General features: G+C 41.0%; 2 protein-coding genes across 5 annotated transcripts in view; one reads left to right on the top strand and one right to left on the bottom strand.

The window, feature by feature from the left end:
• Positions 1-419: 419 nt before the first annotated feature.
• Positions 420-8,473, bottom strand: cyldl (cylindromatosis (turban tumor syndrome), like). Of its 3 annotated transcripts, none has more exons than XM_020625537.1 (15): positions 8,342-8,473; positions 7,439-7,900; positions 6,313-6,591; positions 5,753-5,837; positions 5,495-5,673; positions 4,966-5,131; positions 4,472-4,613; positions 3,737-3,847; positions 3,549-3,640; positions 3,387-3,450; positions 3,172-3,304; positions 2,689-2,797; positions 2,492-2,610; positions 1,930-2,143; positions 420-1,844 (listed from the first exon to the last, which is right to left on the bottom strand). In XM_020625537.1, the coding sequence occupies exons 1-15, from the start codon at positions 8,357-8,359 to the stop codon at positions 1,660-1,662; spliced, it is 2,358 nt and encodes a 785-aa protein (XP_020481193.1). In that variant the 5' UTR covers positions 8,360-8,473; the 3' UTR covers positions 420-1,659. The 3 variants fall into 3 exon arrangements, with proteins under 3 accessions (XP_020481193.1, XP_020481195.1, XP_020481196.1); XM_020625539.1 differs by having other exon boundaries at positions 5,759-5,837; XM_020625540.1 differs by having other exon boundaries at positions 8,151-8,470.
• An 887-nt stretch (positions 8,474-9,360) lies between these two features.
• Positions 9,361-24,667, top strand: part of zc3h3 (zinc finger CCCH-type containing 3) — a 48,475-nt gene continuing 33,168 nt past the window's right edge. Inside the window, exons 1-4 of one of the 2 annotated variants that reach the window (XM_020625530.1) lie at positions 9,361-9,451; positions 9,880-11,344; positions 11,503-11,669; positions 21,622-21,699. In XM_020625530.1, coding sequence (XP_020481186.1) covers positions 9,406-9,451; positions 9,880-11,344; positions 11,503-11,669; positions 21,622-21,699 — 1,756 coding nt within the window. In that variant the 5' untranslated portion in view covers positions 9,361-9,405. The remainder of the gene's footprint in view (positions 9,452-9,879; positions 11,345-11,502; positions 11,670-21,621; positions 21,700-24,667) is intronic. The other variant, XM_020625532.1, reaches the window with a different exon arrangement.

The raw sequence follows: 24,667 nt of genomic DNA, 5'->3' as shown, positions 1-24,667 counted from the left end.
TGAGATTAAAGGACTGGTGTGATAACATCAAGTTTTTCTGTTTAAGTTGAAAATCAAGGTCATAGATAACTTAAACCAATGATGTGTGGTGTCTGGAAACACGCTAAATGAGAACATATTCCCTGCTGCTTTTCTGATATTATTAAATTACAAGAAACTGTGAGATCCAGTTTATTTGTATTTACTACATTAAAATAACAACTTCATAGGACTCAGGTTTTCAAAGCACAGATGAATAGAGCTTAGTGATAACTGTGTATCTATGGCAGCAAGTAGACTAAACTTTTGACTGGTCTATGAGGGGCTGACACCAAATGATGACGACAGAACATGCAGAGGAGGAGACATTAAAACAGCCACACGGTTCAAACATCACTTGCACAGTCAGAGGTCAGAGAGGAATCAGACCTAGGGCCCGATTTGGTTTGGCATCTGTAAAAAGGTCAGATCTAAGTCATGGAGGTGGGGAAAAGAATAAAATCGGATCTGGGCCACTTCAGCATGTAATGTGAACATAGTGTTTGTTGACTCCACATGCAAGTAAAAAAACCAAATCAACAGCAATGACTAAGAGTACTTACGCACTTCGGCATCTTTAAAAAAAGCAGTGATCTATAGATGCCACATCTAGCATAGGCAGTGGCTTCTGGAAATAACTGAGTTCAAGTATGTCCCTGGTTATAAATGGACACAGCTGAATGCAAACTGAATCTAAAAGCAAAGGTCACTTTGAAAGTGTAATTAAACAATAAAGCAAAACTATCAAAAATAGCTTTTTGTTTTTGACTTCTTGAATTCCCTACATGAATCTGGTGCCAAAAATAGCCACCTCCTGCTGTTTAAGTAAAATCTCATGTAATGCATTCAAGCATGTCTTATATGTTTATTTATTGCATTAATTGTGCTTTATAGCAGAACTGTAGCAACAAACACACACTGTGAAAAAGGTACACGTTCAGCCAGCAGCCAGACATAGTGCAGTTTTCCCTGCATTGCCAAACAATGTCCTGATATCCCTCAGATCACACTGGTTAAGATGCTGATAGATCCAAAAGAGCATTTTTAAAGCAACATATTTCCTGAGGTGAGACTCAATTATCAAATATTCCAAAGAACACTCCAGAGAAATGAAGCAAATGTATAAAGTAACATCCTCAACCCTCATTAGGCACTGAACACTAAGGTACAATGGTCAATGGTGCACCTTTTGAGCAAATTAGCATTGTATTTTTACTGCAGTACTGCAGTATCCATTCACTCACTATAAACATTGTAACAACCTTTAAAGATTATCAACCACCAAGAGGAAACAGTGAAGTACAAAACCCCAGTAGCGCAGTGCAACATGTCATTTACCTGTCAACATGTACTGGAGGTCTGTGGTTGTCAATTTCTTGTAATTATAGTGCAAAATTACTGAGCAAGACATGTCAGTTGGTACATCAGTTGGTACGTCTTTACTCATCAATACCACAGAAGTAAAACTATATTGCTATAAATTATTCCAGCCTGATAATTCTTTCCCAGTAGCAGAGCAAACGATTATATATACCCATGTTTAAGTGTATATATTCACACATTCATAAGAGGAAATTACATGAATAACAAAAGCCTTCTTTCTTATTGACAAAGTGTGTGAGGAGTAAACTAAGTGCTCCCTCAGCGATAGAGGCACATGCTGGTGCTCTGGTACAGGTACATGTAGGCATCACAGAAGAGACGTTTGGCCACACCTTTCATGTCTCGTGGTACCTGAGTGGCCAGCTCCGCGGGGGACATTTCCAGGTACATGCCAACCTCAGGGCAGGTGTGCACCTCAGGGATGTTGAAGCCATCTATCCCTCCTGAACACAACAAACAGCTGAGCTAAAGAGGATTTGTATAAATGATATGTGAAAGAAGGCAGTGCATAAAACAAGGCCTGCTCACCTTGTCTGTCAGCCATGCTGTCAAAGAAGATCCAGTCTTCGCTCTTTGGTCCGTATTTTATGAAGGACACGTAGTGGCTCGTCTCAATGCAGAGCACAGCAAACAGCTCCAGTTTGTCTCTGGTCAGGGCGTGAGGGTTGCTGCGACCCAGGTAACCTATTGGGATTTCTAGAGCAGCTGGGTGATGGGACCGGCGCTGGGGGTGAGAGTGCACCTGAAAAGAAAGACACACCGTAAGAGCTAAAACTACTACTACTCTACTGTCTTATAATCCCATTATTTAAAATATATATTTTTTATTTTTGCACATGCTCATATGCAAAAACCACTGTTAATGAGCTGCTGTAAAATAAAGTGCACAAACAGATTCAGAAAGAATTCAGCTAGCTGTTTTTTAAGTCTGACAAGATTTGAGACAGAAGAAGAAATAATTTCTAATGTGCTACCAAACTAATGCAGGGTTCACACATTCAAAACTTATTTATTCAGGATCCACACCCTCCAAACCCACTCAGACCTTAGTTGTAGCTAACACAGACAAAAATCGCTTGAGTGTCCAGACCTGAGATGAGCACTTCTCGCAGAAGACTTTGAATCCTGTTTGGTTGAAAACAGAATCTTTAAAACAGTCGCTGCACTCTTTCTCAGCCAGGTTTCCACACACTATGCACTGCTGAGGACCTGAAACACATACAACATGCTGTAGTCACTTGTGGTTTTACATGCTAGTCTGTGTGCACTGTGCATGTATATGTTTACCTTCAGAGAGGAGGTCAGTGATATCCAGCTCCAGAGAGGGAATGATCTTGTCAAACATTTTGAATTTCTTCCCAAAGCGAGGCATCTGGAGGATGAGGCAGGAGGGCACCTACAAAGATTATACAGAGAGAATACACAGAAATGAGCTCATTCCAGGAGCTGAGAGGATCTGCTGACAAAACTGTCCAACAGAGCCCCCTACTGGAAAATCAAGTTACTGTTACATTTTTGGAAATACACTTTTTAGTCAAAGAAATATTTAAAAGTACACTGTTTTGATGGTGAAAATAATATATTGCAGCATTTGTTATTTATTTTACTTTTAGTACATGCAACAATAAACTGCTAAAGCATAAAGGGTCTGATGAAGGGATTTATACATGTGTGGTTGTGATATCAAAGTCCACTTTGAAGAATAACCTGAAAGTGCTATACTAATATTACAGAAAATGCAAGGTCTACTAGAACGCCCATGGATTTCACCTCTGCCAGCTTGAGTCCTGCACCGTGGAAGGAATGTTCCAGCAGCTGCTGGACTGTGGGCAGAACCAGGCTGTGGTTCTGGTCCAGGAAGATCTGATAGCAGTAACTCTCCTGCACTTTGCCACCAGCTGAGCTACATGGGAGACGCAGAGTAATGTGAAGCATTAATGTAAAGTTAATCGTGTTAGTGTGAAGTGGTATTTAATAGTGCCTACAGCTTGAGTAGAGGGTCCAGGGCGAGAATGTGGTGCATGATGACAGTGAGGAATTCCTCTGGGTCTGAAAAAGAAAAAGAAAAAACAAAACAATCACATCAACAGTCACTCTTAATCAACAAAACATATCAGCTGTTGCAGAGCTGTCCTGAGCAAGCTGACCCTTCTCCTCTGTGGTGAAGGAGTGACTGTAGCCGTGTCTCTGTAGCTGCTGCCGGAGCTTCATGACGTGGTGCCCTTTCACAAAACCCTTACTGTGAACAACATATAGAAAGCATTACATACAGAGAATTTATGCAATATGGAATTACCACACAAAAACACTATACAAACCACATGAAAGCATGCACCTGCGCAGGGGGTTGACAATGTTGTGGAGCAGTGTCTTCTGAATTGGGGCTTCTTGAGGTGCTGTTGATTTAAACAGCATGGAGTCCAACACAGAGGAGCAGGAAAACAAACTGAAATCACAGACAGAAACAAGAGCTATGCATAAAATCCACATTATGCTCCCTGGTAAGAAAAAAGTTTTAAATGGGCTTTCCTACAGCGACTTTAGATTCCTTTCAGTATGCAAAAAAGTAAACCTGCGGAGCTATGAAACAAGCTTCAGTATAATGGAAAATGCTGGACACAAAGACTCATCGTTTTCAAATCTATAACTGGGCTGCCAAAAACACTGCCTTCACTTATATTACCAAGAAATCACCTGAGAACACAGCAGACTACGTGTAATGAATGACCTGAGTTTGGAAATTTCTTGAGTTTAAAGGGCTCAGCATCTGATTCTCAAACCTCTGACACTGATCTTTGAGTGCACCTCCAGGTAGAGATATGAAAATGAACCCTGTTTGCAACTGAATTATCATTTACAACAGCACAACCATTCAAAAACCTTCTGTTCACAGGGCTAGTTTAACATGTGCAAGTTTCAAGTCTCTGCAAGTTGAATTCCAAAGTGCAGGAAATGATCCCGAATACTACTGAAATACTTTGGAAAAGTGTTCTACAATAATCTAAACATGTTGATTTTGGAATAAAACCTGCTTGGGTGTATAATTTGTTCATATGACGATCCTCCTGACCTGAAGAGGGCAGCATCCATGTAGCAGGAGTTACAGTGGCCTTGGATCCCCTTCATTCGTCCAACCAGAATCTGATTGACCTGCTCAGTGCTGATGGGAGGAACAGTCTCCAGCCTGCCTGTGTTGTGCTCTGTATCACTCTCTAACATAACACAACAGTACAGACATTAGTTATTATGTATGTACAGTACCTACAACACATTACACAATAGGCAGGTTGCAGTGATGCCTGCAGCTGGCAAATACAATAGTCAGCTTTATGTGAGGCAGTCCTTTATGTATCATTTTCTTAATTTTTAAAATATATCTTTCCAATAGATGGGCAGTAAACAATGCAATAGCTGAATTGAACCAAACTATTTGTAACTGTGAGCAGGGTCATGGTTCACCCCCCAGATCAAAACTGTCCTCTATAAAAGGACATGAGTAAAATAATCCACTGTGAACAAACGGCTGCTCGAGACTAGTCAGAAGTTAGTCAGTCCTGTTCTAACCTGCGTCTTCCTGATTTGGCATCTTCTCGCTGTGATTGGTCGATAAGCTCTGAAAGCGCGAGTCAGGACGGAGGGACCTCAGCTTCACAAACAGACCTCTCTTAGGAGGACAATAGAAGAAGCGCTGATTTTTAAAGGTACCGTCACTCACTCCACAGTCTTCGTCCTTCAGAGGGAAACAGACTGATATGACAGATGTCTGAAAGTGGATCCAAGATTAAATTAAAGCAAAACGAAACAACTTAAGAAAAACAATTGTGTAAATCTCTAAAACAGCACCATCAGTGCTGAAGGTCAATTTTAAATGAGGGAGAGGAGTTACTGAAACCTAAAATGCCAAAAGCTTCAAAATGATTTCCAGCATTCCAAGTTTTCTTTAATGTGTACGGATATATTGTAAATATTTACACAGAGTACACATTCAAACCATGTTCTGTATATTAGTTTGAATTAAAAATTGCCAAATCACGGCCGGCTAGGTTCTTTGTAGTGTTGAATCTCCACTGCAACATGTCAGTTTAAAGATTACCAGCTCCAGTCCAGCCATGACTGGCCCTCCATCGGTCACAGTGCCGATCCAGCGGATGATTCCACATGAATTTCCTGCAGCCAAGGTCACCTCGACCAGAGAGTTCACACTCAGATCCATGTGCAGATCATCGGTGCCTGGTTCTACCGGCGGTTTGTCAATATCCATGCTCTCTGGGTCTACAGTGAAAAATGTATTTGGCTCATATTTATTACAATTATGGAAGATATCATTGTTCTTTATTGTGTAAAAACCTACTCAAACCTGCAGGCACTTCTCCCTTTGACACTTGCTCTAGCAGAACTTTAACTTCACCCCCGGTCTTTCCATTCTCATCTCTGTCCTGGAAATGCCAACAAAGGAAACATAAATGTGACATGTGTACATAAAATTAAATATATCAAAAAAAGAAAGAAAAGAAATGGAAAAATGCGCACATATGAATAAAAAAAAAAAATCTTGAGAAAGTTCGCAAAATAAAGTGATTATTATTGTAAAAAAATAAAACCAAACGAGATGAGTTGTGGATTACCGTGTTTAATTCACCAAAGGAGCAGCACAGTAATGAACAGCAGCATTTAAAATGTAACTGAAATGATCAAACCATTATATTTAACTCTACTGGAGACCAGCTGTGATACAGATTTCTTCTTCAGGGATCTAAGGACAGAGAGTGTCGTATGCTGTATACACTACAAAGCCCCCTGAGGCAAATTTGTGATATTAGGATATATAAATAAAAATGGACTTCCTTTATATTTTTTGGCCAATATAAATACAAAAAAGTACATAAATACAAAAACTGAAACATTACTTACAGTGGATATTTGAACAAATGGTTGTCCGTGCTCTTCATGCACATTCACCACCATTCCATGGCGAAGTTGGTTGTTGATAAAGTAAGTGACTCTGTCTCCTGGGATTAGCTCTTCTGTTTGCAGCTCAAGGGTCTGCTCGGGGGTGGAGGGCGTCAAGGAGCTGGGAACCACAGGCCGGACTCTGGAGAATGGGGCAAAAACGCCACATTTTCTCTCACATGAGAAAAAAGTTCTAGAATTGTGGCTTCCATCAGAATATCCTTTCCTCCTGTCTTCTCCCTGGTAAAATGAACAGGAGCACACTCTAAGTTTAATAACTGTAAAGGATCAGCTCATCATAAACTAGAACATATTTCAACAAAGACTTCTTTTCTTTCCATCCATAGTGGTACTCGCCATGCAGGTGCTTTTGGTTTCATTTGCTCACATTTTGAGATATCCACCTCTGAGATTTCTGCCTCCACCCCACTACAAATGATGGTCACTCTGTTTGTGGTGAAGAAATACAATTAAATATGATGTTTGGCACCTTAAAGTACACTGTAAAATGCTGTCTTTTCTTGATGTACAGTTCCTCTGAACTAATTTAAAAACAAGAAATAGTCTCACTAAAAACCTCACAGTGTGTTCTGTGAATTATCCTGAATCATGGGGAGATGTTTCTGGAAAAGAGATCTCTCTATGGTGTTTTCGGAAAAAAGATTTTCAAGGCTGTGAGCTCCAGAGACAAACTTCCCATCACTTACATTGTGCTGCGTTAGAAACAATGTGTTGGTAGTGTGTAGCTCCAATGAAAACTGTTGACAGACAGGCTCTGCAGATGATGAACTACTATTTATACTGATAAAAATCACAAGATGTTGTTCAGATAAGGAGAAAGTCAGAAGAACTGCTTCAAAAGAAAAAGCACACAAAGAAAGGAAAGTTTTATGCTTCAAATCGCTATATTCAAATGAAAATTTCACTTCCGTCAACACCACAGTTAACCTGCACTGTACAAACGTGGAGACCCAAAACTCAGAGATGCACATCTCAGAATCAAATGAAACCAAAACTACTGTACATATATGTGCACATAACTGGAATGTGAAAGGGGAACATATAACTTGATTGAACAAAGTCCCACCTGCAGTTCAATCCCAAAGAACGTCCCTGTGGGAGGTCGTACATAACTCTCTGTGAGCATTCCAATGTAGCGGATGATGCCCCACAACTCCTTTCCTTCCTCCTCCACAATAACTCTTGTGCCCATAGTGAGTCCTTGTGCTGTTTTTAGAGCATCTTTCTGTCTGAACCACTTCAGCCTCTCCGTGTCATCAGACACTGCCAGCAGAAACCCTGCCTCCTCTGCGCTCAGTGTACTCATGCACCTCTGGTCTACGTCATAATCTAAATATTGGCCATGGAGGGAAATAACTTTCAACTTTGAGTGAGAGCCACGTTTTTGAGGTTGTTCATTATACTTAGATTTAAGGATGTAAAATAGGCGGCCGGGTTTGACAGGATAATATTCCGTGTTTTCTGTTATGATGAAGTATTGGTAGTCTGATGATGTCATGCTGCACAGGCCAGGAGGTGTAGCGGGGTACTGTACAGAAACACACACACATACAGACACATAGTGTGGATAGTGATGATACAACTTTCTCTTTGACAGTTGTGTAAATAACACTGAGGCTCTTATTACTATACATAGAATTTCAATACAATAATCAATAGCTAATGTACAGCGTCAAACTGAAATCAAACTGTAAACGTTACAACAACTCCAACCTAAACAAGTTCAAATGGTTGTTCTTACTTTCTCAAACAATCGTTTGTGACAAAGTTTGCATTACCTTCTGTTGTGTAGTAACTTTAAAATGCCCTTTCTGTTTTATCTTCGCTGTTTTGGAGAGCTATAAGTTTCACTTCCCCTTTCATTTCATTTCACAGCCGCGTCATTTGACATCTTGCACTCTTCTGAAGAAAGTAATAGTTTGTATCAAAGTTCATCAACCATCTACAGAACCTATCGACAACTATGTACCTTTTCGAGAGAGGTCATAAATGTTTTGAAGAACTATTTTCCATGTGACGTTGCTCTTTTTAAGCCAGTTGACAACCTACAGCAGGTCCTGCAATCCTGTTGGTAATTTACGCCCTCAGAGTGGCCTTACAGTCAGGGTGTTCAGGTCAAATGGTACGGAGTTTAAATGAGGTTATATCGTATTTATAGTGATACACTTAATTATCTCATTTTGCTAAGTTTTCAGCTTCATTGTGTAAGTGGGTTTATTATTGACTAACAACTCCATAGTGTAATTGGTAAACTTGTTTACAGCCTTGCTAGTTTTTTACCCCAGTATCAAATCTAAGTTGAGGATTCAGTTCACCAAAATTTCAAGGATATCGATATACTGTCTCACTTACCCCTAGCGGTATTTATCCATGCATATGGTTTTTGTTTTATGTGTTCAAGAGACAGTACACTTGATAATCCACATACCAAACAGAGTCTGAGAAAATATTTTTCACTGAAACTGATTTCTAGCATTATTCTAAACAAGGCCAAACAAGGTTTCCAGAAAGACGCTTTACAGCTAAGACTCTCATTTCACATTCAAGCATTGACGATGGATAAGGAGCAAAATATAATTTGTAAAACTGAAGAGACATAACGTGATAACCAATGAAAACAGCATCACCAGGCATTGATCATGTGGGACCTGCATATTAAAGTGTATACAATACGGAATGAAAATATTTTAATGTAAGATTTGTCTCGATAAAATCCTACCAATTAGCTTTCTTTAAAAAAAATCAAAGAAATGTTTGCGTCGTATACTGCACAATACTATGTGACACAAAATTTTAGCCTGCGAGACTCAACTGAGAGACTAAAAATCAAACTCACACCGCGGCGTATGACTGGCTTTATAAAATACGTCATCCGCAAGGGCCGTTCTGTGACACAAAATTTTAGCCTGCGAGACATAACTGAGGGACTAAAAATCAAACACACCGCGGCGTATGACTGGCCTTATATACATACGTCATCCGCAAGGGCCGTTTTTTGTCGCTGTTTGATTACATAGGGGTTAAGTTGTGAACATGGAGGAGAGAGAGGCACTAAAGAGGCAAATTGAGCTTCTTCAGAGTAAGTATCGTATTTTAAACATTAATAACGTTTTGCCAACTTTAAATTCGAAACCTGTGCTTTTTTGGTGTATTGAAAACGAACGTTAGCCGTCAGCTTTGTTTCTCAGTACTAACGGTACGCTACTGTATACCGAGGCAACGTTACCTACTTAATATATAAGGTGTGTGTAATTACAGACAGCAGTCACTGAGTAATAAATACAAAAACACAAGACACGAATGAAAACAATAAATGCACAGTTATACCTGGTGCCTATGGCAAACATAAAATGCTCTTTAAACGTAAACCAAACTATCCACATCACTAAATACCATTGAAGGAAATAAAAAAAAAAGAAGTTTGTTTTATTTGGGCAAGCTATTCCTTGTATGTGGTTCTTGTTTCTTATTCTTGTTAATGAATCATGTCCATTTTTAAATTCCCAGATCTCATAAATAAACACAAGCGTGTCCATGGTGATGTCCCATTTGCAAGAGTTGAGCAGCGTTATCCAGCCAGAGGCAGAGGTCACCACACATCTGTCAGAGGCAGAGGATATGCTCCTCAGACCCATGGAAGTTGGAGGAAGACCTACTCTCTGAGAAACAAGAGCCCTCAGTCCTCTGTTGGACATCCCTCAGCTTCTTCTTCCTCCTCTGTGTATCAGTCTAGCTCCCAAGGTTTATCTCACAGCATGTCACTGCCCAGCCACAGCAGAGGGGATGGAAGCAGTAGAACCAAGACTGCCACTTTGTCCCCAGGGATTACTCAGAAGAAGAAAGAGGGACATCTAAGCAGCAACAAATGGACAAGGGAAGATGCAACAAAGAAAATCTCCACAGAAGCTCTGCACAAGAGAGGTGAAGGGGCAGCTGTGTATGAGCATGAAGCAGGAAAAGGAGTTTCAGGTTTAGCAGGCACCAGTGTGCAACATGAGAAGCTTCACAGACAGACACAGGAATCTCAGCAGAAGGCTGAAAGCAGGCATGCTGTTCTTCTAGGAAATAAAGTCAGTGGGTCTTCAGAAGTGACTTCAGTCAAGGTCAACACCTTGACCAGTTTGCAGAGCAGTTCCCAAGTACAGGTCAAACCTTCCCTGACTAGCAAAATCAGCACTGAGAGCAGACAGACTTCTGCTACAACAACTCCAGTAGTAACAGCTGGTAAAACTACACCGCTTCCCTCAGCTCTGTCTAAAGGATCAAAACAACCTTCCCTTAACTCCTCATCTCAGAACAGCCAAGCCCAACTCAGAGCATCTTTTTCAAAAAAATCTAAGTTCACATGGGTGAAGAGCCAGAATGTGGATGCATTGGAGCCCAGAAAAGTTAGTTCAGTTTCCTTGCCCACAGCCAAAGCTGTGACTGTTTCTTCAATACCAGTCTCAAAACCAGGAGCTGCCAGTGGAAGCTCAGGCTCATTTACACTTGGTAAGAAAACTCCTGCCAAGAAGTTACCTCGAAAGCTTAGCCCGGTCACTGTAGCCCCCAAAACCTCCAAGTACAAATGGGTCTCTTCTTCTGCCAGAACCCAAGCCAGGTTATCTCGAAAACCACCATCACCCAGAGCTCTGACTTTTGCTGAGAGAGCTATTGACAAGAGTGAGGCCACAAAGAAAGTGAAACCAGGCTCCACTCACTATGTTAAAATTAAAAAGGGGACCAGCTCCCCACTCAGTAGCCGTTACAGCTGGAAGGCTGGGGCACAGTGTGCCTCTGTGGCAGTGACAGGAGGTCCATCGGTGGCTCGTCGTAGATCTGCCTTCCACTGGACTTCAGAAAAAAACAACAAAGTGAAAGGAGGGCTTGTTGTTTCCTCATCGCTACCTCAACGTACCTCCCTCCCACCCTCCTCCCCTGGTGGGTTCAAGCTCCGCAGCAGGATGAAAATCATTAGGAAGCCAGCCAGCAGGTAAACAATAGAAACATGCACAGCATCTGATTTACTTTTTTTCAGTGTTGTTTCTGCTCTGAGACCGATGTGTAAATATCTTTTGCCAAAGCTGGCAACTTGGTTCAGTTTATTGCTGAAGACACTGTTCTCTTTTGCCCTTTGTATTGTAACCACAGTGGGTCTGAGAAGGGGAGCAGCCCGTCAGCAGTAAAGTATTCCCCATGGAGCCGAATACACAGCTCAACCAGGAGTCCCATAGGGGTCAAGAGAACACCCTCTAGGGAGCTTGTGTCTTATGGCAGACACAAACTGAGGCGGCTCACCTCCACGGCATCAAGGACAAGTAAGAAGCACCAACACATTAAAATGTGACAAAAATAGGCAAGCAAAAATACAGTAGTGACAGTTATGCAGCGTTGACTTATTCCAAGCTTAAGCTAGTGTTTTGGCACCCATGCGCCTTCCTCAGAGCTCCAAACACATTCAGGTGTATTTATATTTTCAAATGAATGATACAATATGACTGTGCTGTCAAGGGCGTACCCCGCCTCCCGCCCAGCGCCAGCCGGGGTTGGCTCCAGTATGATTATAAAGTTCAGTATTATGGTTGTTCATTATGTTGCTGACAGTGTGTAAGTTTTCTACAGAGCTCTTCTGTCATTAATGTGCCATGGCCAGTTTCTCTAATGAGCTATCAGACAAAGGTTCATCCTCAGAAACTGACATTAGGGGAGGGCCATGGTTGGACTGTATTGTCTGGTCCTGTCAGGGAAGTGCTGGAACCCCACAGTCATTAATAAAGTCTTCTTTTTATTGTTCTCTTCCCATGTTTTCTCTGAAAGCATATGGATCTCAAACTCTCGACTCGACAGTGGGACTACCGCCATCCAAACTTGCTAGATTGGTTCAAAGTCTCTCCCTATGTAGTTCATAAGAAATACACCTTCTAGCCATTTGGTGGTGCTATGACACCTTTTTTCTTTGTAGCCAATAAATCACCAGCTATCCTTCAAGTACTCATAGAAACTGATGCACTAAAGGTTCAGTCAGCCTGAGATGTTGAAATGACACTGCCAATTTTAAATCACAAAGGGAAAGCAAAGATCTTGGGCTCAGGATTTGTTTTCTAAGATCCTCTGGAGCTGTTGTACCACCATCTAAAACTGACTGTGGGACAAAGCTCACCCATAGTGGACCTTCAGCTGCCACTATTACAGCCATCTCCAGTAGAGGGCAGCGTTGTCCTCCTTGTAGTGGTTTTGAGCATCCGACTGTCACAGGAGAGGTGTACATGCAGACTGGGGAGGGGGGTTAATTGATTGCCCAATTCAGCCATGATGGCGAACAAGTGCCGATAGCAGGTAATTTGCAGGGGTGGAGGCAGGCAGCACCATTGCTATCAAGCCCTGGCACTGCTCTCCCTCCAGTAGATAAAAAGGAGCTAATGCATAATTATCCTTTTGCAAATTGGATTGTTTTAACGAACTGTAGAATATAGGCCTAACCTGATGGAAAGCAATCATTGTTTTTACAGCCCCCCTCCCTCCCTTTGTCTCCCCCTCCCTTCCTGCACTTGCCCCTCCAACCCTCCGGTCATTCTGTGTGTGCCCTACACGCCTCATGCCCATCTTGGTGTAATCTCCCATACCCAATGGAGTCAGAAGACATTAGAAAAGCCATCACTATTAACATTAGGCTTTATTTGTCCCCATGGCTCTGCATCTTTCAGTCTCTCTTCTTCTGATCCTTTCATTTTATGCGCCCTGTCTCACTCCTCCTACATTCTTTTCACCTTCCCTTCCTCACGTCTCCCTGCTTTTCATGTCATGTGTGGAGAACTTGACTAGCCTACAGCAAGAGCACATGCATTTCTAATTAAGAATGTAGATTCAGAATCAGAGACGCAGGAAAAGGTGGAGCAGGGGTGAGTGCAGAGGAAGATGGAGTGAGGAAAGCTGCTCGTAGCTGTCTGTGCCTCCGATAAGAGCTGCTAATAAAGAGCAAATTGAATTACTAATGATGGGAAGCAGAGTCCCTATAGATGAGCCCGTTAAAAACCAACCTTATGACCAGTCACACACGCGTGATAATACACTCACCAACAATGTTTCTTAATTTCCTCCTCAATGACTAGCTTTAGCCTTCTCTCTTCACCTTAGGGGCAGGCGTTTTCTGAGCTGCTCCGTTATCTGTGGTTTAATTTAAAGAGAGCATAAACCTAAGTAAGCAGTTAGGGCTGTAATAAATTGAGAGCTGTGTGTATATATGTCTATATGTGCATGTGCTTGCATGCGCCCAGAGACAGCCATGTAGCCCAGATAATCTAATAAAGCAGATAAATGTCAGGAATGAGCAGAAGACAGAGAGGGAGAGTGCTGAGGCGAGCGTCTTCAGGCCCCGTGTGACAGGCTGCTGGGCGGTTTAGGCCTCTCTCTCATTGTGCCTTCTCAGTCTGTTCCTCTCTGGAACTGTTTCCACTGTTCTGCTAATGTTCACAGTGATTTTTTTTTCTTCCTTTATTCAAACCCAGAACTGCAAAACACTTTGCAGACTGCAGGCGCCTTGGTTTCCTCTCATTTTAGGTCTGAAATGTCATAAGAGTTAATCAGACTTTTGAATTAGAACTTTCTTTAAACACAAGTTGCCTTTTTTTTTTTTCCCATTTACAAGCTTTTGAAACGTCAGTGTATCAAATCAGTTCTTAGCATTTATCACATGACAAAATAATTAGGATCTAGTTGTACAGCTAAGTTTGTTCATTTATTGATTAGCCCACTGATTATTTTCTTGAATGTTTAGTCTATAAATTGGTGAAATAGTAGTAGAAAAGCTTTGACAGTTTTGTAAGGTGATGCCTTCAGATGATGTGTCAGAAAGATATTCAGTTGGCTCTCACACAAGAGAGAAAATCAGCAAATCATCACATTTGATAATCAGGGAAATGCATTTAGATGTTTTTGCACATCCATCTACTGGGCGTGGTTTAGGTACAAGGGTTAAAACTGCTTAATTGGTCAATACTTTTCTCCTGGGTGTGATGCTGCGGTGAAATTAAATTAATCGAATACATAAAAAAAGCTAAATCACAGTAAACCGTGTAATAGGAATGGAGTAATTTTACACTTTATTCACAGTTGACAAGATCTAGGAGAAAAATGTTTGTTCAGTTGTCATTAAGTTAGAAATCTTGTCTTATAACCCACTAAAAAGTATGTGTTTCTCACACCCATTCAAACTCGTGAATATATTACTATAACTGGACCTCCTGGATCATATTTAATCTTCTCATCTGACTATATCAGCCCCTTTTATTCTTTCAGTGCTGAGTTTTTCAGGACTTATAGCTCTAATTAGAAGTTTAGATGTCAATATATAACTTGGCAACATTAGTTTAACTTACCCAGTCTATTCAATTCAGTTTTTTTTATATAGCACCAAATCTCAAGTCAATCAGGACACTTTTCAAAATAAGGTCTAGACCTTACTGTCATTATAGAGGAAAATCCCCCTTGAGCAAGAACTTGGCGACAGCGGGGAGGAAAATTTCCCTTTAATGGAAGAAACCTCCAACAGACCTCGGCTCTTGGTGGGCGGCCTTCTGCCTTGACCGGTTGGGGTGAGTGGATAGAGGAGAGAGAAAAGAAAAGCAACAAGACACAACAAACAAACACTGAGCAGGTTGATTAATAGTCGAAGCTCTCTGCCACACCTCCACCTCGGCCTGTGCTTCGAGGGATGTGACAGTTACTCTGACCAGGTGGGGTGGATTCATTTAGACTGACATTCTTCTTGCTGTAACCAGGTTTCAGTAAGACACAATAAAACAATGTGATGTTCACTTATCAAATCATTCACTAAAAGAGATTTTGATGAGATTCAAGATTTTTGTTTGCCATTTATGCATAAACAGACAGTCTAGGCATATAGGGATTCTTGTGTAGGGCTCTCCTGGAGTCACGTAAAGAGTTTAAAGCCAAAAGAATGAACAAGTAGTCTATAAGATCACCGAAGAATACGAAATGAGAGAGATCTGATATTTAATAGTCCACATTTGATTTTCCTGTTATTTTGTTTTGTAAGAGGGGTAGAGTAAGCTATCTGGTAGCAAGCAAACCCAACCTAGACCACAACCCTAAAAGCAAGTATTAACCCTCCAGCAGCCCTTTGAAGCCTTGAAGACTGTTGTGTCCTCACAGTGTAGGCATGTCCCCCTGACTGGTTTCAAACTAAAATTTGTTCACTCAGCCATAGAAAGATGTAGACACACAGCGGGGTCAGGTTGTTGACCTGTTTGTGTGTTGTTGTAGGAGTGGCTCTCTCACAGTGACAGTCCTGCCATCTTTGTTCTCTCAGCACCAGCTTACCAACAAGCTCCACACTGACACCATGGAGCCCACTACCGCCACAAAAGAATCCTCACCCCCTCCTTCAGGGATCCTATTACCATGCCTGCACTGATCCCATTTGTTTCAGCCATTTATCATATGTGCTGCTCTGCACTGAGGGCCTGCTCTCACTGACGTTTCCCACTTTCTCCAGTGATATGTATGAACACAGTACTGTATGTGTGTATGGACACATGCAAACTGTGCTGTAAAATAATTTGAGAAACTCACAATCTAGCATCAAGTTCCTCAGTTCATATGATCAGAATACTAGTCAGTATTAGAATGTTTCTGACACGGCAGCAAAAACACCTCCTGACTAATCCAGTAGGGTTGTGGGTGAAGATGTGCTTGGCTGGATGGATGAAAGTTTCAAGAAAATGTTGATTTATTTATTTTTTTCTTTTTTTTCCTCCTGTTTTGAAACATGTTTTACATAATTTGTCGACCATAGTGTCTTTAAGGAAACTCCTTCTTGGCTTAAGGTGCGTCATGTCTTGTGTCTAAGACCAACTGTCACTGGCAGCATCTGCCAGTTCTTCTAAACATCAGCATCCATTGTTCTCTAAGCCCACACACCTGAGGCATCTGGCTACGTGTCACTCAGGGATTGATTAGCATCAACTCAGGATGTGCCACTGTTCTGTTTTCCTGTCTCAGAAAAGCAGCTCTTTCTACACTGGCTCCCTGGACTGACACATCCCATCTACTGGACATTCACTACTTGTTCTGTCTGTATGATGCATGCATTGTGGGATGTGGGGGTCAGTTTACGTTCCTCTAAAGTTTCTGTCATTTATGAGAAAAGTAGAGGATTTGCTGGCAATCTAATGGGGCTGATGTTTCCCATTGCTGTCTATCTTGTCTTGTTTTCCCTTAGTCTTGTTTATAACATTGGAAATCTGATTCTTAGATTATTATTAGTCCTCTTAGGTTATCATACACACTACCATTCTAAAGTTGGAATTCCATGGTTGGAATGGTCACCTCTATTTTTACAGTTGCGGTCAGTGTAATCCAACAAACACACCTGTGTCATTTTTTTCTACAATGGAAATCAAACATAGCTGGGACAGACAGTAGCTGGGACAGACAGCACTGTTGCAGAAGTTCCCACAGCTTTGCTTTGGTTTGGTTTCACTCCTCACCTGGAAAGTCTGGACACTGTGCTGCCGTTCCATCATGTGAAGCAGACAGTCTCGTTCTTTTCTTCTTCACAGCCTGGAGCTGTTTTTGGCTTGTTCTCCTACTATAGGATGAAACCATGAGAAGCTCTGACTTCCTGTGTTCATGGCCTTTTTCCAAATGATGCTTCAGAGGGTGTAACACAGTCTGTTCCAACTCTGCCTTTGTACAGACAGAATCTGTTGCTGTCAGTCATCAACAACAGTTGGGACCTGTAGGAACTGTTTGCATCTGTTTTCAAAGCTTTATTTACTTCCACTGCTGCAGGAAGGATGGAAGTTCACCTTTTAATGGATCCCTGAAAAGTTTATATCAAACTTGCATTCAGTTTTTGCTGGTGGTGACTTTCTTTAACCTCTGGCAGTTTACTTCTTAGCTTTGCACCATTTAAGGTTATTCACTGGACTTGAATTCTTGACATGTCAAATAAAAACTGGAAAAATGGAGGTGATCCCAAACCTTTGAACAGTCATGTACAGCACATGCTTGAAGTTCTTGTATCTTCTTGTTCTTTTCTGGGAGATAGGAAAAATAGCCATGTTGTTTTTTTTTTTTTTTTGTCTTATGTTTGTGATGTGTTGACTATTGTTAGTCTGAGAGATCCTTGTCCTTCAGGGGTTTTGGGATGTCCTTCAGCAGATATGATAAGGAGGTAATCACAGAACATTGCAGCCAATACATTTTTGATGCACTGCAAGATGTGCAACTGCGCTCTAAAGCCCACTCTGCCCTTTTTTTAACATCAGCTTGACATGGCACAGGTTTGTTTATTTGCATCACTCTCTAGTTCACACTTGCTCCAGTTTCTCCCACTCTTCCTTCGTCCTGCAGCCACTTGTCCTGCGCTCATCTCCCGCTGACTCGCTCTCCCACATTTACACATACAGAGGCAGGTTATAGAGGACATTAACCCGCCGTTTGTATGTTTGGAGCACACAGCCAGTGTTGCTATGTGCATCCTGGAAGTGTCACCTCATATAATATGGATTCATATGCTGATCTTTCTCAGAACCTTTTTTTGGTCAAATGGTTTTAATAGTTTGTGTTTAGGTGTGTATAATTCTCCTATCAGCTGCTTTTCTACATACCATTCTTCACATGCCACTTACTCCAGTGCTTCCATACTATTATCAGTTGGCGACACACACATTGGCACTGTGTGGACCACACACACACACACACGGGCATTCTGCTCATTCCGCTGCACTTTCTCAGGCTCTCTGTGTCAGACAGGTGGACCTCTGTCTTCCCTTCCTGTGTCTCTCTTTCTTTCTCTTTCTCTCTGTGGCTTTTTTCCTCTTCCTTTCTTGTTATATCTGTCACCATTTGTGTCACCCACACACATACTTTACAAGATGTGTATACACACACACACACACACACACACACACAAATTCACACATTCAGAATTGGTGCATTGCCCTAATGATTAAGGCAAAACCTGCCGTTTTCACTACAGACAGAAAAGGAATGTAAACGAAAGAGGATCTAATTTTTGTTTCTTTGCTCTGGAAGCATTTAGGAGACGAGCTTGAACCATGGCATGCATTTATCACATATAAATAACAGTATGGCTATTTGGTTGCATGGATGATTCAGTTTCTCATGTAGGATGGTGTCTTGCTTTTTATGCTGCATACCAGAGTGAGGGGATGAGCTGCACATGTTGAAATGTGTAATCAATACTATTGAGTGCAGAAACTTTAGCCTGACATGACTGTGGCTTCTTCCCAGTTAAGGAGGTAAATGTTTTCTTGGTATCCAGAGAACTGGCCCGTGTGCCAGGCTACCTGAATAAATCAGAAACAAAGTCCTGCTAATTATTTGAGAACAAGGTTGGCAATGTGTTTTTTTTTTTTTTTTTTTTTTTTTTTTTTTTTTTATTTTTTTTTTTTTGGTAAATGCATTGGCTGGGGTGTGGGCTGTTGCTGTATTTAGCTGGAGGGGTATGAATCCAGCATTTATACCCGATTCTTTATGACCTCTTCTGGCCACTGTCTGTGGTGTCTGATTTACTCTGTTCGAGAAATGATTAGTGCTTCCACTCTCATTTTTGTTTTTGATTGACTCTACCTTATTTTTGTTTTGTTTTGTTATATTTTTTTTATTCTACTTCTGCATTAGCCTATAGTTATACCATATGCAAGTTGGGATGGCTTCTGTATGTGCAGACACTCAGTATCAGAGTTGCAACCAGGAAATTGTTTGGTGGAGGTGGTAAGTTTAATAGGCTGAACATTATTGTTCATAAAAATGTAATAACCTCCTCTGATAATAGCTGAGGTGTTGATTTCTGGCAAGGTAGGGTCACGTTAACTAAAAACACTAGAAAATAGTGTGGTACTGATTTCCATGATTTGGAAGAAGAATGTAGTATTAATAATATACTGTAATGTACTGTTTGACAAGAAATGTCAAACAAATGCAATGTGAACATGCACTGCTGTTTGAATTACAAAACTGAAAAGTTTCAAATGTGCCATTTAATTATTATTATTTTTTTTTTAACTGAGCCGTATGATTTACAGAACAGTCAACTGTCATGTGTTCATTATTTATACTTAATGGGCAAAAAGCTGCAAAATGGTCCGTTAACAGATCCCTTTTAATACATGTCTTTACCATTAAAAATACACTGTATTCAGCAGTCTAGCAGCAGAATATAAACTTCATTCATTCTTGAGCTGTTGGTCTAAATTTATTTGTGTGTGTTTGTGTGTCAGTCCAGTCTGGTTTTGGTTTTGTTGTGTTACATAAAGCCAGTCTGTTCTGGTGACAGGGAGGTGAATTTCAGGGGCCATTAGGAGCTGCTCCATAAATCTTCACCTTTGTCAGCTGGAGAGCATCCTGGTATAGCTGCCCAGCCCCTCACTCTGCTGTTTCACTGACCCTATGACAGTAACCCTATCCCCCCCCAGCTCTCCTCCATATGTCTGCACACACTGTCACGGTACCATAATAATCACTGGGGCTTTGCTGTTTACATGGGGGAAAATGAGCCAAGAGTCTGAGGAGTGCTTGGCACGTTAATTATGTCTAGTATTAGCTTTACAAAAGTTGAACTGTGGTTTAAGCTAAAACACTGCTTCATTTAATAGTGGAGGGTCCAAGCAAATGCTCAACATACAGTCGCAAGAAAAGGTAATGGCACTGTTTGTAGTTTCCTGGTTTTCTGCATAAATTGGTCATGAAGTATGATCTGATCTTCACCAACATTTCCTATGTTTTCAACAAAGGACTGGTCCTTCGAAAGTGCACTGTGCACCGGCTAGATAAAAGATGAGGTTCCTCAGCTGCATAAGCAGGATGTTTCAAAACATTCAGAGCAAAGGCAACTTCATTTATATAGCACATTTTCATAAACAACGGCAAAGTGCTTAGCACAATGTACATAGATGTGCATTCCCTGTCCAGTGGAATGCACACAGAAAGGTCAAACATTAAAATGTATATAGATAAGACATTAGAATGCAAATTAGATAAAACATATAACTTAAAAGCAACACTTGCATGACAGTACAAGTAGCAACATGCATGAGTAGATGCCTGGTACTTTTAGTATAGCTGTGGCAGACTGTAGATTCTCACTCTTCTTGTATTTTGAACTCCTTTATTTCAGTCTGGCCAAGACAAATCTCTGACTCCTTGAATATCAGAGGCGGGTGTACTTTCTTCCAGGAATTGGAAATACCAGTGTCTATACAGTCAGCTAAACAGTCCCAAAGAGGCAGGTCATTGTAGGCTTCAAACATCACTATATCCTGTCCAAGCACATGGTTATCAGTAGTGTGCTGTTAGTTTTGCAATAAATACCAGTGCTTTCAAAAGGTTTATGCACACAGTGTCTTCAGGTCGAGGAGAAACCAGGTTGGGACCCCCCCCCCCCGTCATACTGGCTTGGACACCTGAAGCCCCCAAAGTTTATTCTGGTGTTGTCGTTCACCGACTCCCTACTACCTCCCTCACTAGTCCCTACTACTCTTTTCATCCATCAGAGAACCTCTCCCTTCGCTCTCACCACCCTTTGCTCTCCTTTGTGTGTGTGTTTTTCTCTTACATGGGGAAAGTTGAATTTTGTTCACTCTCTCAGGCACACTGGGTATTTGACTATGTGCCTCCAGCCACACCTGGCATGCAAACTCTTAATATCCTGACTTTGTCTTACATGTTTGGCACTTCTGCTTGAATAAATAACTTAAAGCATTTATTGATTTATCAAAATAGTTTTGTGTTAAATTATCAATTAATCAGCAAATCATTGTCCTAACAGAGGTCTTGATGATGTCTAAGCAGTATATTTTAACTTGGTTAAAGAAGGTAGTGAACACCTGCACACTTTCAACATTAGTTCATCAGCAAATGAAAGTTATGCTCATAGGCCTTTGCCAGACATGTATAAATTGGATTTAAAAATAGCCTTGTGAGAAGAATTGTCTTGGAACATAGGAGGAACATCTATTGGAATATTTGAGGAGGTTGGTGCACGACCAGAAAATCCTACAGGTTTTAAATAACATGAGTTAGCCAGATGTATTTGAAAGACAATTCAAAGACAGTGTTAACAGACTGAAGGATTATTACCCAGATCGTGGGTGTTTTATTTTGAGACCTGCCCCCACATTAAGTCTTTCAGATAACCCGTTTAAACTGCTTGCTTGTTTTTAATCTGTCTGACCGTCTCACTGCTTGTGTTTGTTGCAAGATATCTGACACTTGTCTTTCCAGATTTCAGGTATTACTTTGAGTTCAGCGTACAACTGGTGGTAAAAGTTATCTTCCCCTCCTCTGCAGAGCCCCAGCTGTGTGAGTTTGTGTTTAATAATGGATGATTGTTTGTGTTTGTCAGTAAGCATGCTCTTGTTAAAGGATTTTAAGATAACTGCTAATTCCTGCAGGGCTGTATTGATCAGCTGTGCTGGGTGTGGGCTGTTTTATGGCCGAAGAGGAACGCTGAATCCCCCTCCATCACCCCCTTTCCATGCTCCTTCACTACCCTCTTCCCTTGTCAAGGGTCTCTCTCTCTCTCTATCTCTCTGGTTGAATAATTAATGCTTAACCTATTTAATTAGTGGGATTTACTCTGAACAGTTGCAGAGTAATTGAGTCTTCAACTGTGTGTGGTTGGGGTGTGTGTGTGTGTGTGTGTGCGTGTGTGTGTGTGTATATGTCACATGTACACTGGTTGCATCTTTAAGTGGCTCGGTTCCCCATGCATTCTGTTGAAACAGCTTTAGTGATTTACCCCATCCCCCGGCTTTGATGGTACTGTCAGTGAGTTGGCATTTGTGGTAGAGGAGATGTAACCAGTTTGGTATGGTAAGTCTGACGCAGGAAGCTCTGGTTGCATTCATGCCAGTTGGGTTGGCATGGAGGGCAATGGGGAGTTTGACTGTGAGCTGTGGTTGTGATATTAATAACAGCACTACGGGCCAAAACAATGATGAAAGATTTGTTGGTCATCTTTGGTGTTGTAATTAAGGCTCAGCACTAGGGCTGCGTGATATGGCCAAAAATATGTCACAATATATTCTTTCATATTGATTTATAATGGATATATACCGTACATGCAGTGCCCTTAAAAAAGACTGTGAGATCAAAGGACAAACAGTTTGAAAGCACGTATAACAGCACGTCGAAAGCAAGCATACAGATGTGGCTGAAAGTGTTGGTACCTGAACACGGAACTCTTGTTGCTGTTTTTACGTTCTTTTTCATATGTCGCCTTTTTTAATGTTTATTCATCTTAAGCCACTTGCTGTGCCTGAGTGCTGATGTGGTTGGGAAATCCTTGGTAAAACAGACAACACACAGGCACATTCCCCACAGTTGTGGTCTTGAATGCTCTCAGCTGCAGCGGCACTATTTTTTTCTTCTGTGGGTGAATCTTTTTATCTGTGGGCATGTTGCTCCAGGTAAATTGGTTTATTCATGGTAGTAGGGGTATTGAGTTGTAGTGTATTAAAGCTGCATGTAAGCCGGCTGACCTTAACAGGAGTATGACAAATAGCCTGGCTGCATCATGAATGTAAATATACAGGAAGAGTTGCATTGGATACCTGGGCCATTATTGGTTTAAAATCTGCACACACATTTTTTCCTATTAATACTTACTTAATACTATTAATACAGTTTAATTCATGCAAACAGACTTATTTTGCTTTTGAAGATTCTGACTCAAACCTAAACGTGTCTCTGTGGTGGGCCACACTGTGTCTGTGGGAGCACGGCAAAGTGTGACTGAGAGAGAGAGTACGCTATTGATCTGGGGCAGTTCATTTTCTGCTGTCCCTGGTGAGTTGCTCTGGGGGAAATGGCTAGTTTGTCTCCTGTCATTGTAGCTTCAGAGATAAAGAGGATTAAAAAAAGAGGGAGCTGGGGAATGAAAGCCACTTGTCCAGCAGAAACCAGAGCATCATGACCACAAAGACTCCCACTGTCACAGAGGAGGTTCAGGAGGAAACTGTTCTCATTTTAGCCTAAAATGTTAAGTATATGCACAGGATTCATATACTGCACCCTGGACACATTCTTGTGTTTTTAGCACCTACAGTTATGTCATATGTGGGGCTAAAACTGTGTAGGCTCTTGTGAAGAAGGTGATATTGATCATTTGCTGTCTACTGTCCCCTGCCCCCTTGTGAATTGCTCTGTGGGAAGTGGTTAATTTCTCTCCTGTCCAGTGTCTTCTCTCTCTTTCTCTGTGTGTGTGTGTGGTTAATTTGTGTCCTGTCTTTGAGGGGCTTAGCTGTTAAATACCTCACTCTGTCTCTGAGTAGACACACGCTGAAATCATTGATTGTCTTGTTTGATGAGAGTAATGCTGGACTAATAGTTGCCATTAACAATATACACTGTAATGTAAACTGAAAATTGAAAATGGTGTAAGTTGGGGAAAATGAAGAAAGCAGCAGGTTAATGTTGCAGAGTTCTTTGTTTTCAGGCACCACAGTGAGTGAATGCATTAGACATTTACATGCAGCCTGCTCTTAAACCAGGATGGGAATGTTTAAACATCAAAATCTCAAATTATCAGTGAGGACAAACAAAAAATAGCAAAAAAGTACAAATTGTATCATTGTCAGTCATTTATCTCATAAACATACTACTGAAGGAGCATATTTACAGGTACAACTAGTCTGTAGTTTGCCAAATTAAACAATGATAAATAAGAGAATAAAATAATTATTATTTAGTTTGCCATCTTACACAGAACTCATCTAATCAGCCTTCAAGAGAAATGCACCTCACAAGTGATGCTACAGACCAGTACATAATACTCACATTAAACTTAAAGGTCACAGTGAAATAAAGAAGGCACATACTTCTTCCCTGTTTCTGTCTCTTGACCAGAAACATTGCATCAGTTGTATTATGTGATACTTGACAACATATCTGCCTGAATGTCTGAATTAATAGAAATACATTTTATAGAAGTTATGCACAGTTTTTCCAATTACTGGCCAGGTACCCACCAGTACATTATTTTGTAGTCAAATAATGTTGCATACTTCATACATGAGTTATTTCCAGGAAGTTGTTTTGAATTTTTCTGTTTCACTAGTTCTATAATCTGTGATGTTGCAGTCAGTAAGAACCAATATAACCATACAAGTGGCAAATTTTGCTGTGACTTTATGTTGTGAATGGTTAGTGTTAGTCTTAATGTTGTTTAGCCGAGCCTTTCAGCTGTTTTGTGAAGCTTTGCTGTGACTTTGAAAGACCTTTAATAGTACATATGCGTATGTGTTTGTGAGCAGACTGAGCCAGCGGT

The sequence above is a fragment of the Monopterus albus genome, unplaced genomic scaffold (assembly GCF_001952655.1).
Source record: "Monopterus albus unplaced genomic scaffold, M_albus_1.0 scaffold357.1, whole genome shotgun sequence".
Taxonomy (NCBI): domain Eukaryota; kingdom Metazoa; phylum Chordata; class Actinopteri; order Synbranchiformes; family Synbranchidae; genus Monopterus; species Monopterus albus.
Note: the sequence above shows the minus strand (reverse complement) of the source record. Positions and strands in the feature narration are given on the sequence as shown.

Excerpts from the sequence above, each read along its gene's own strand:
- cyldl (XM_020625537.1), bottom strand. Across the intron at positions 3,848-4,471 it reads ATGGATGCTGCCCTCTTCAG|TTTGTTTTCCTGCTCCTCTG; the intron begins GTCAGGAGGATC and ends CTGTGATTTCAG. Across the intron at positions 2,144-2,491 it reads GCGAGAAGTGCTCATCTCAG|GTGCACTCTCACCCCCAGCG; the intron begins GTCTGGACACTC and ends CTTTCTTTTCAG.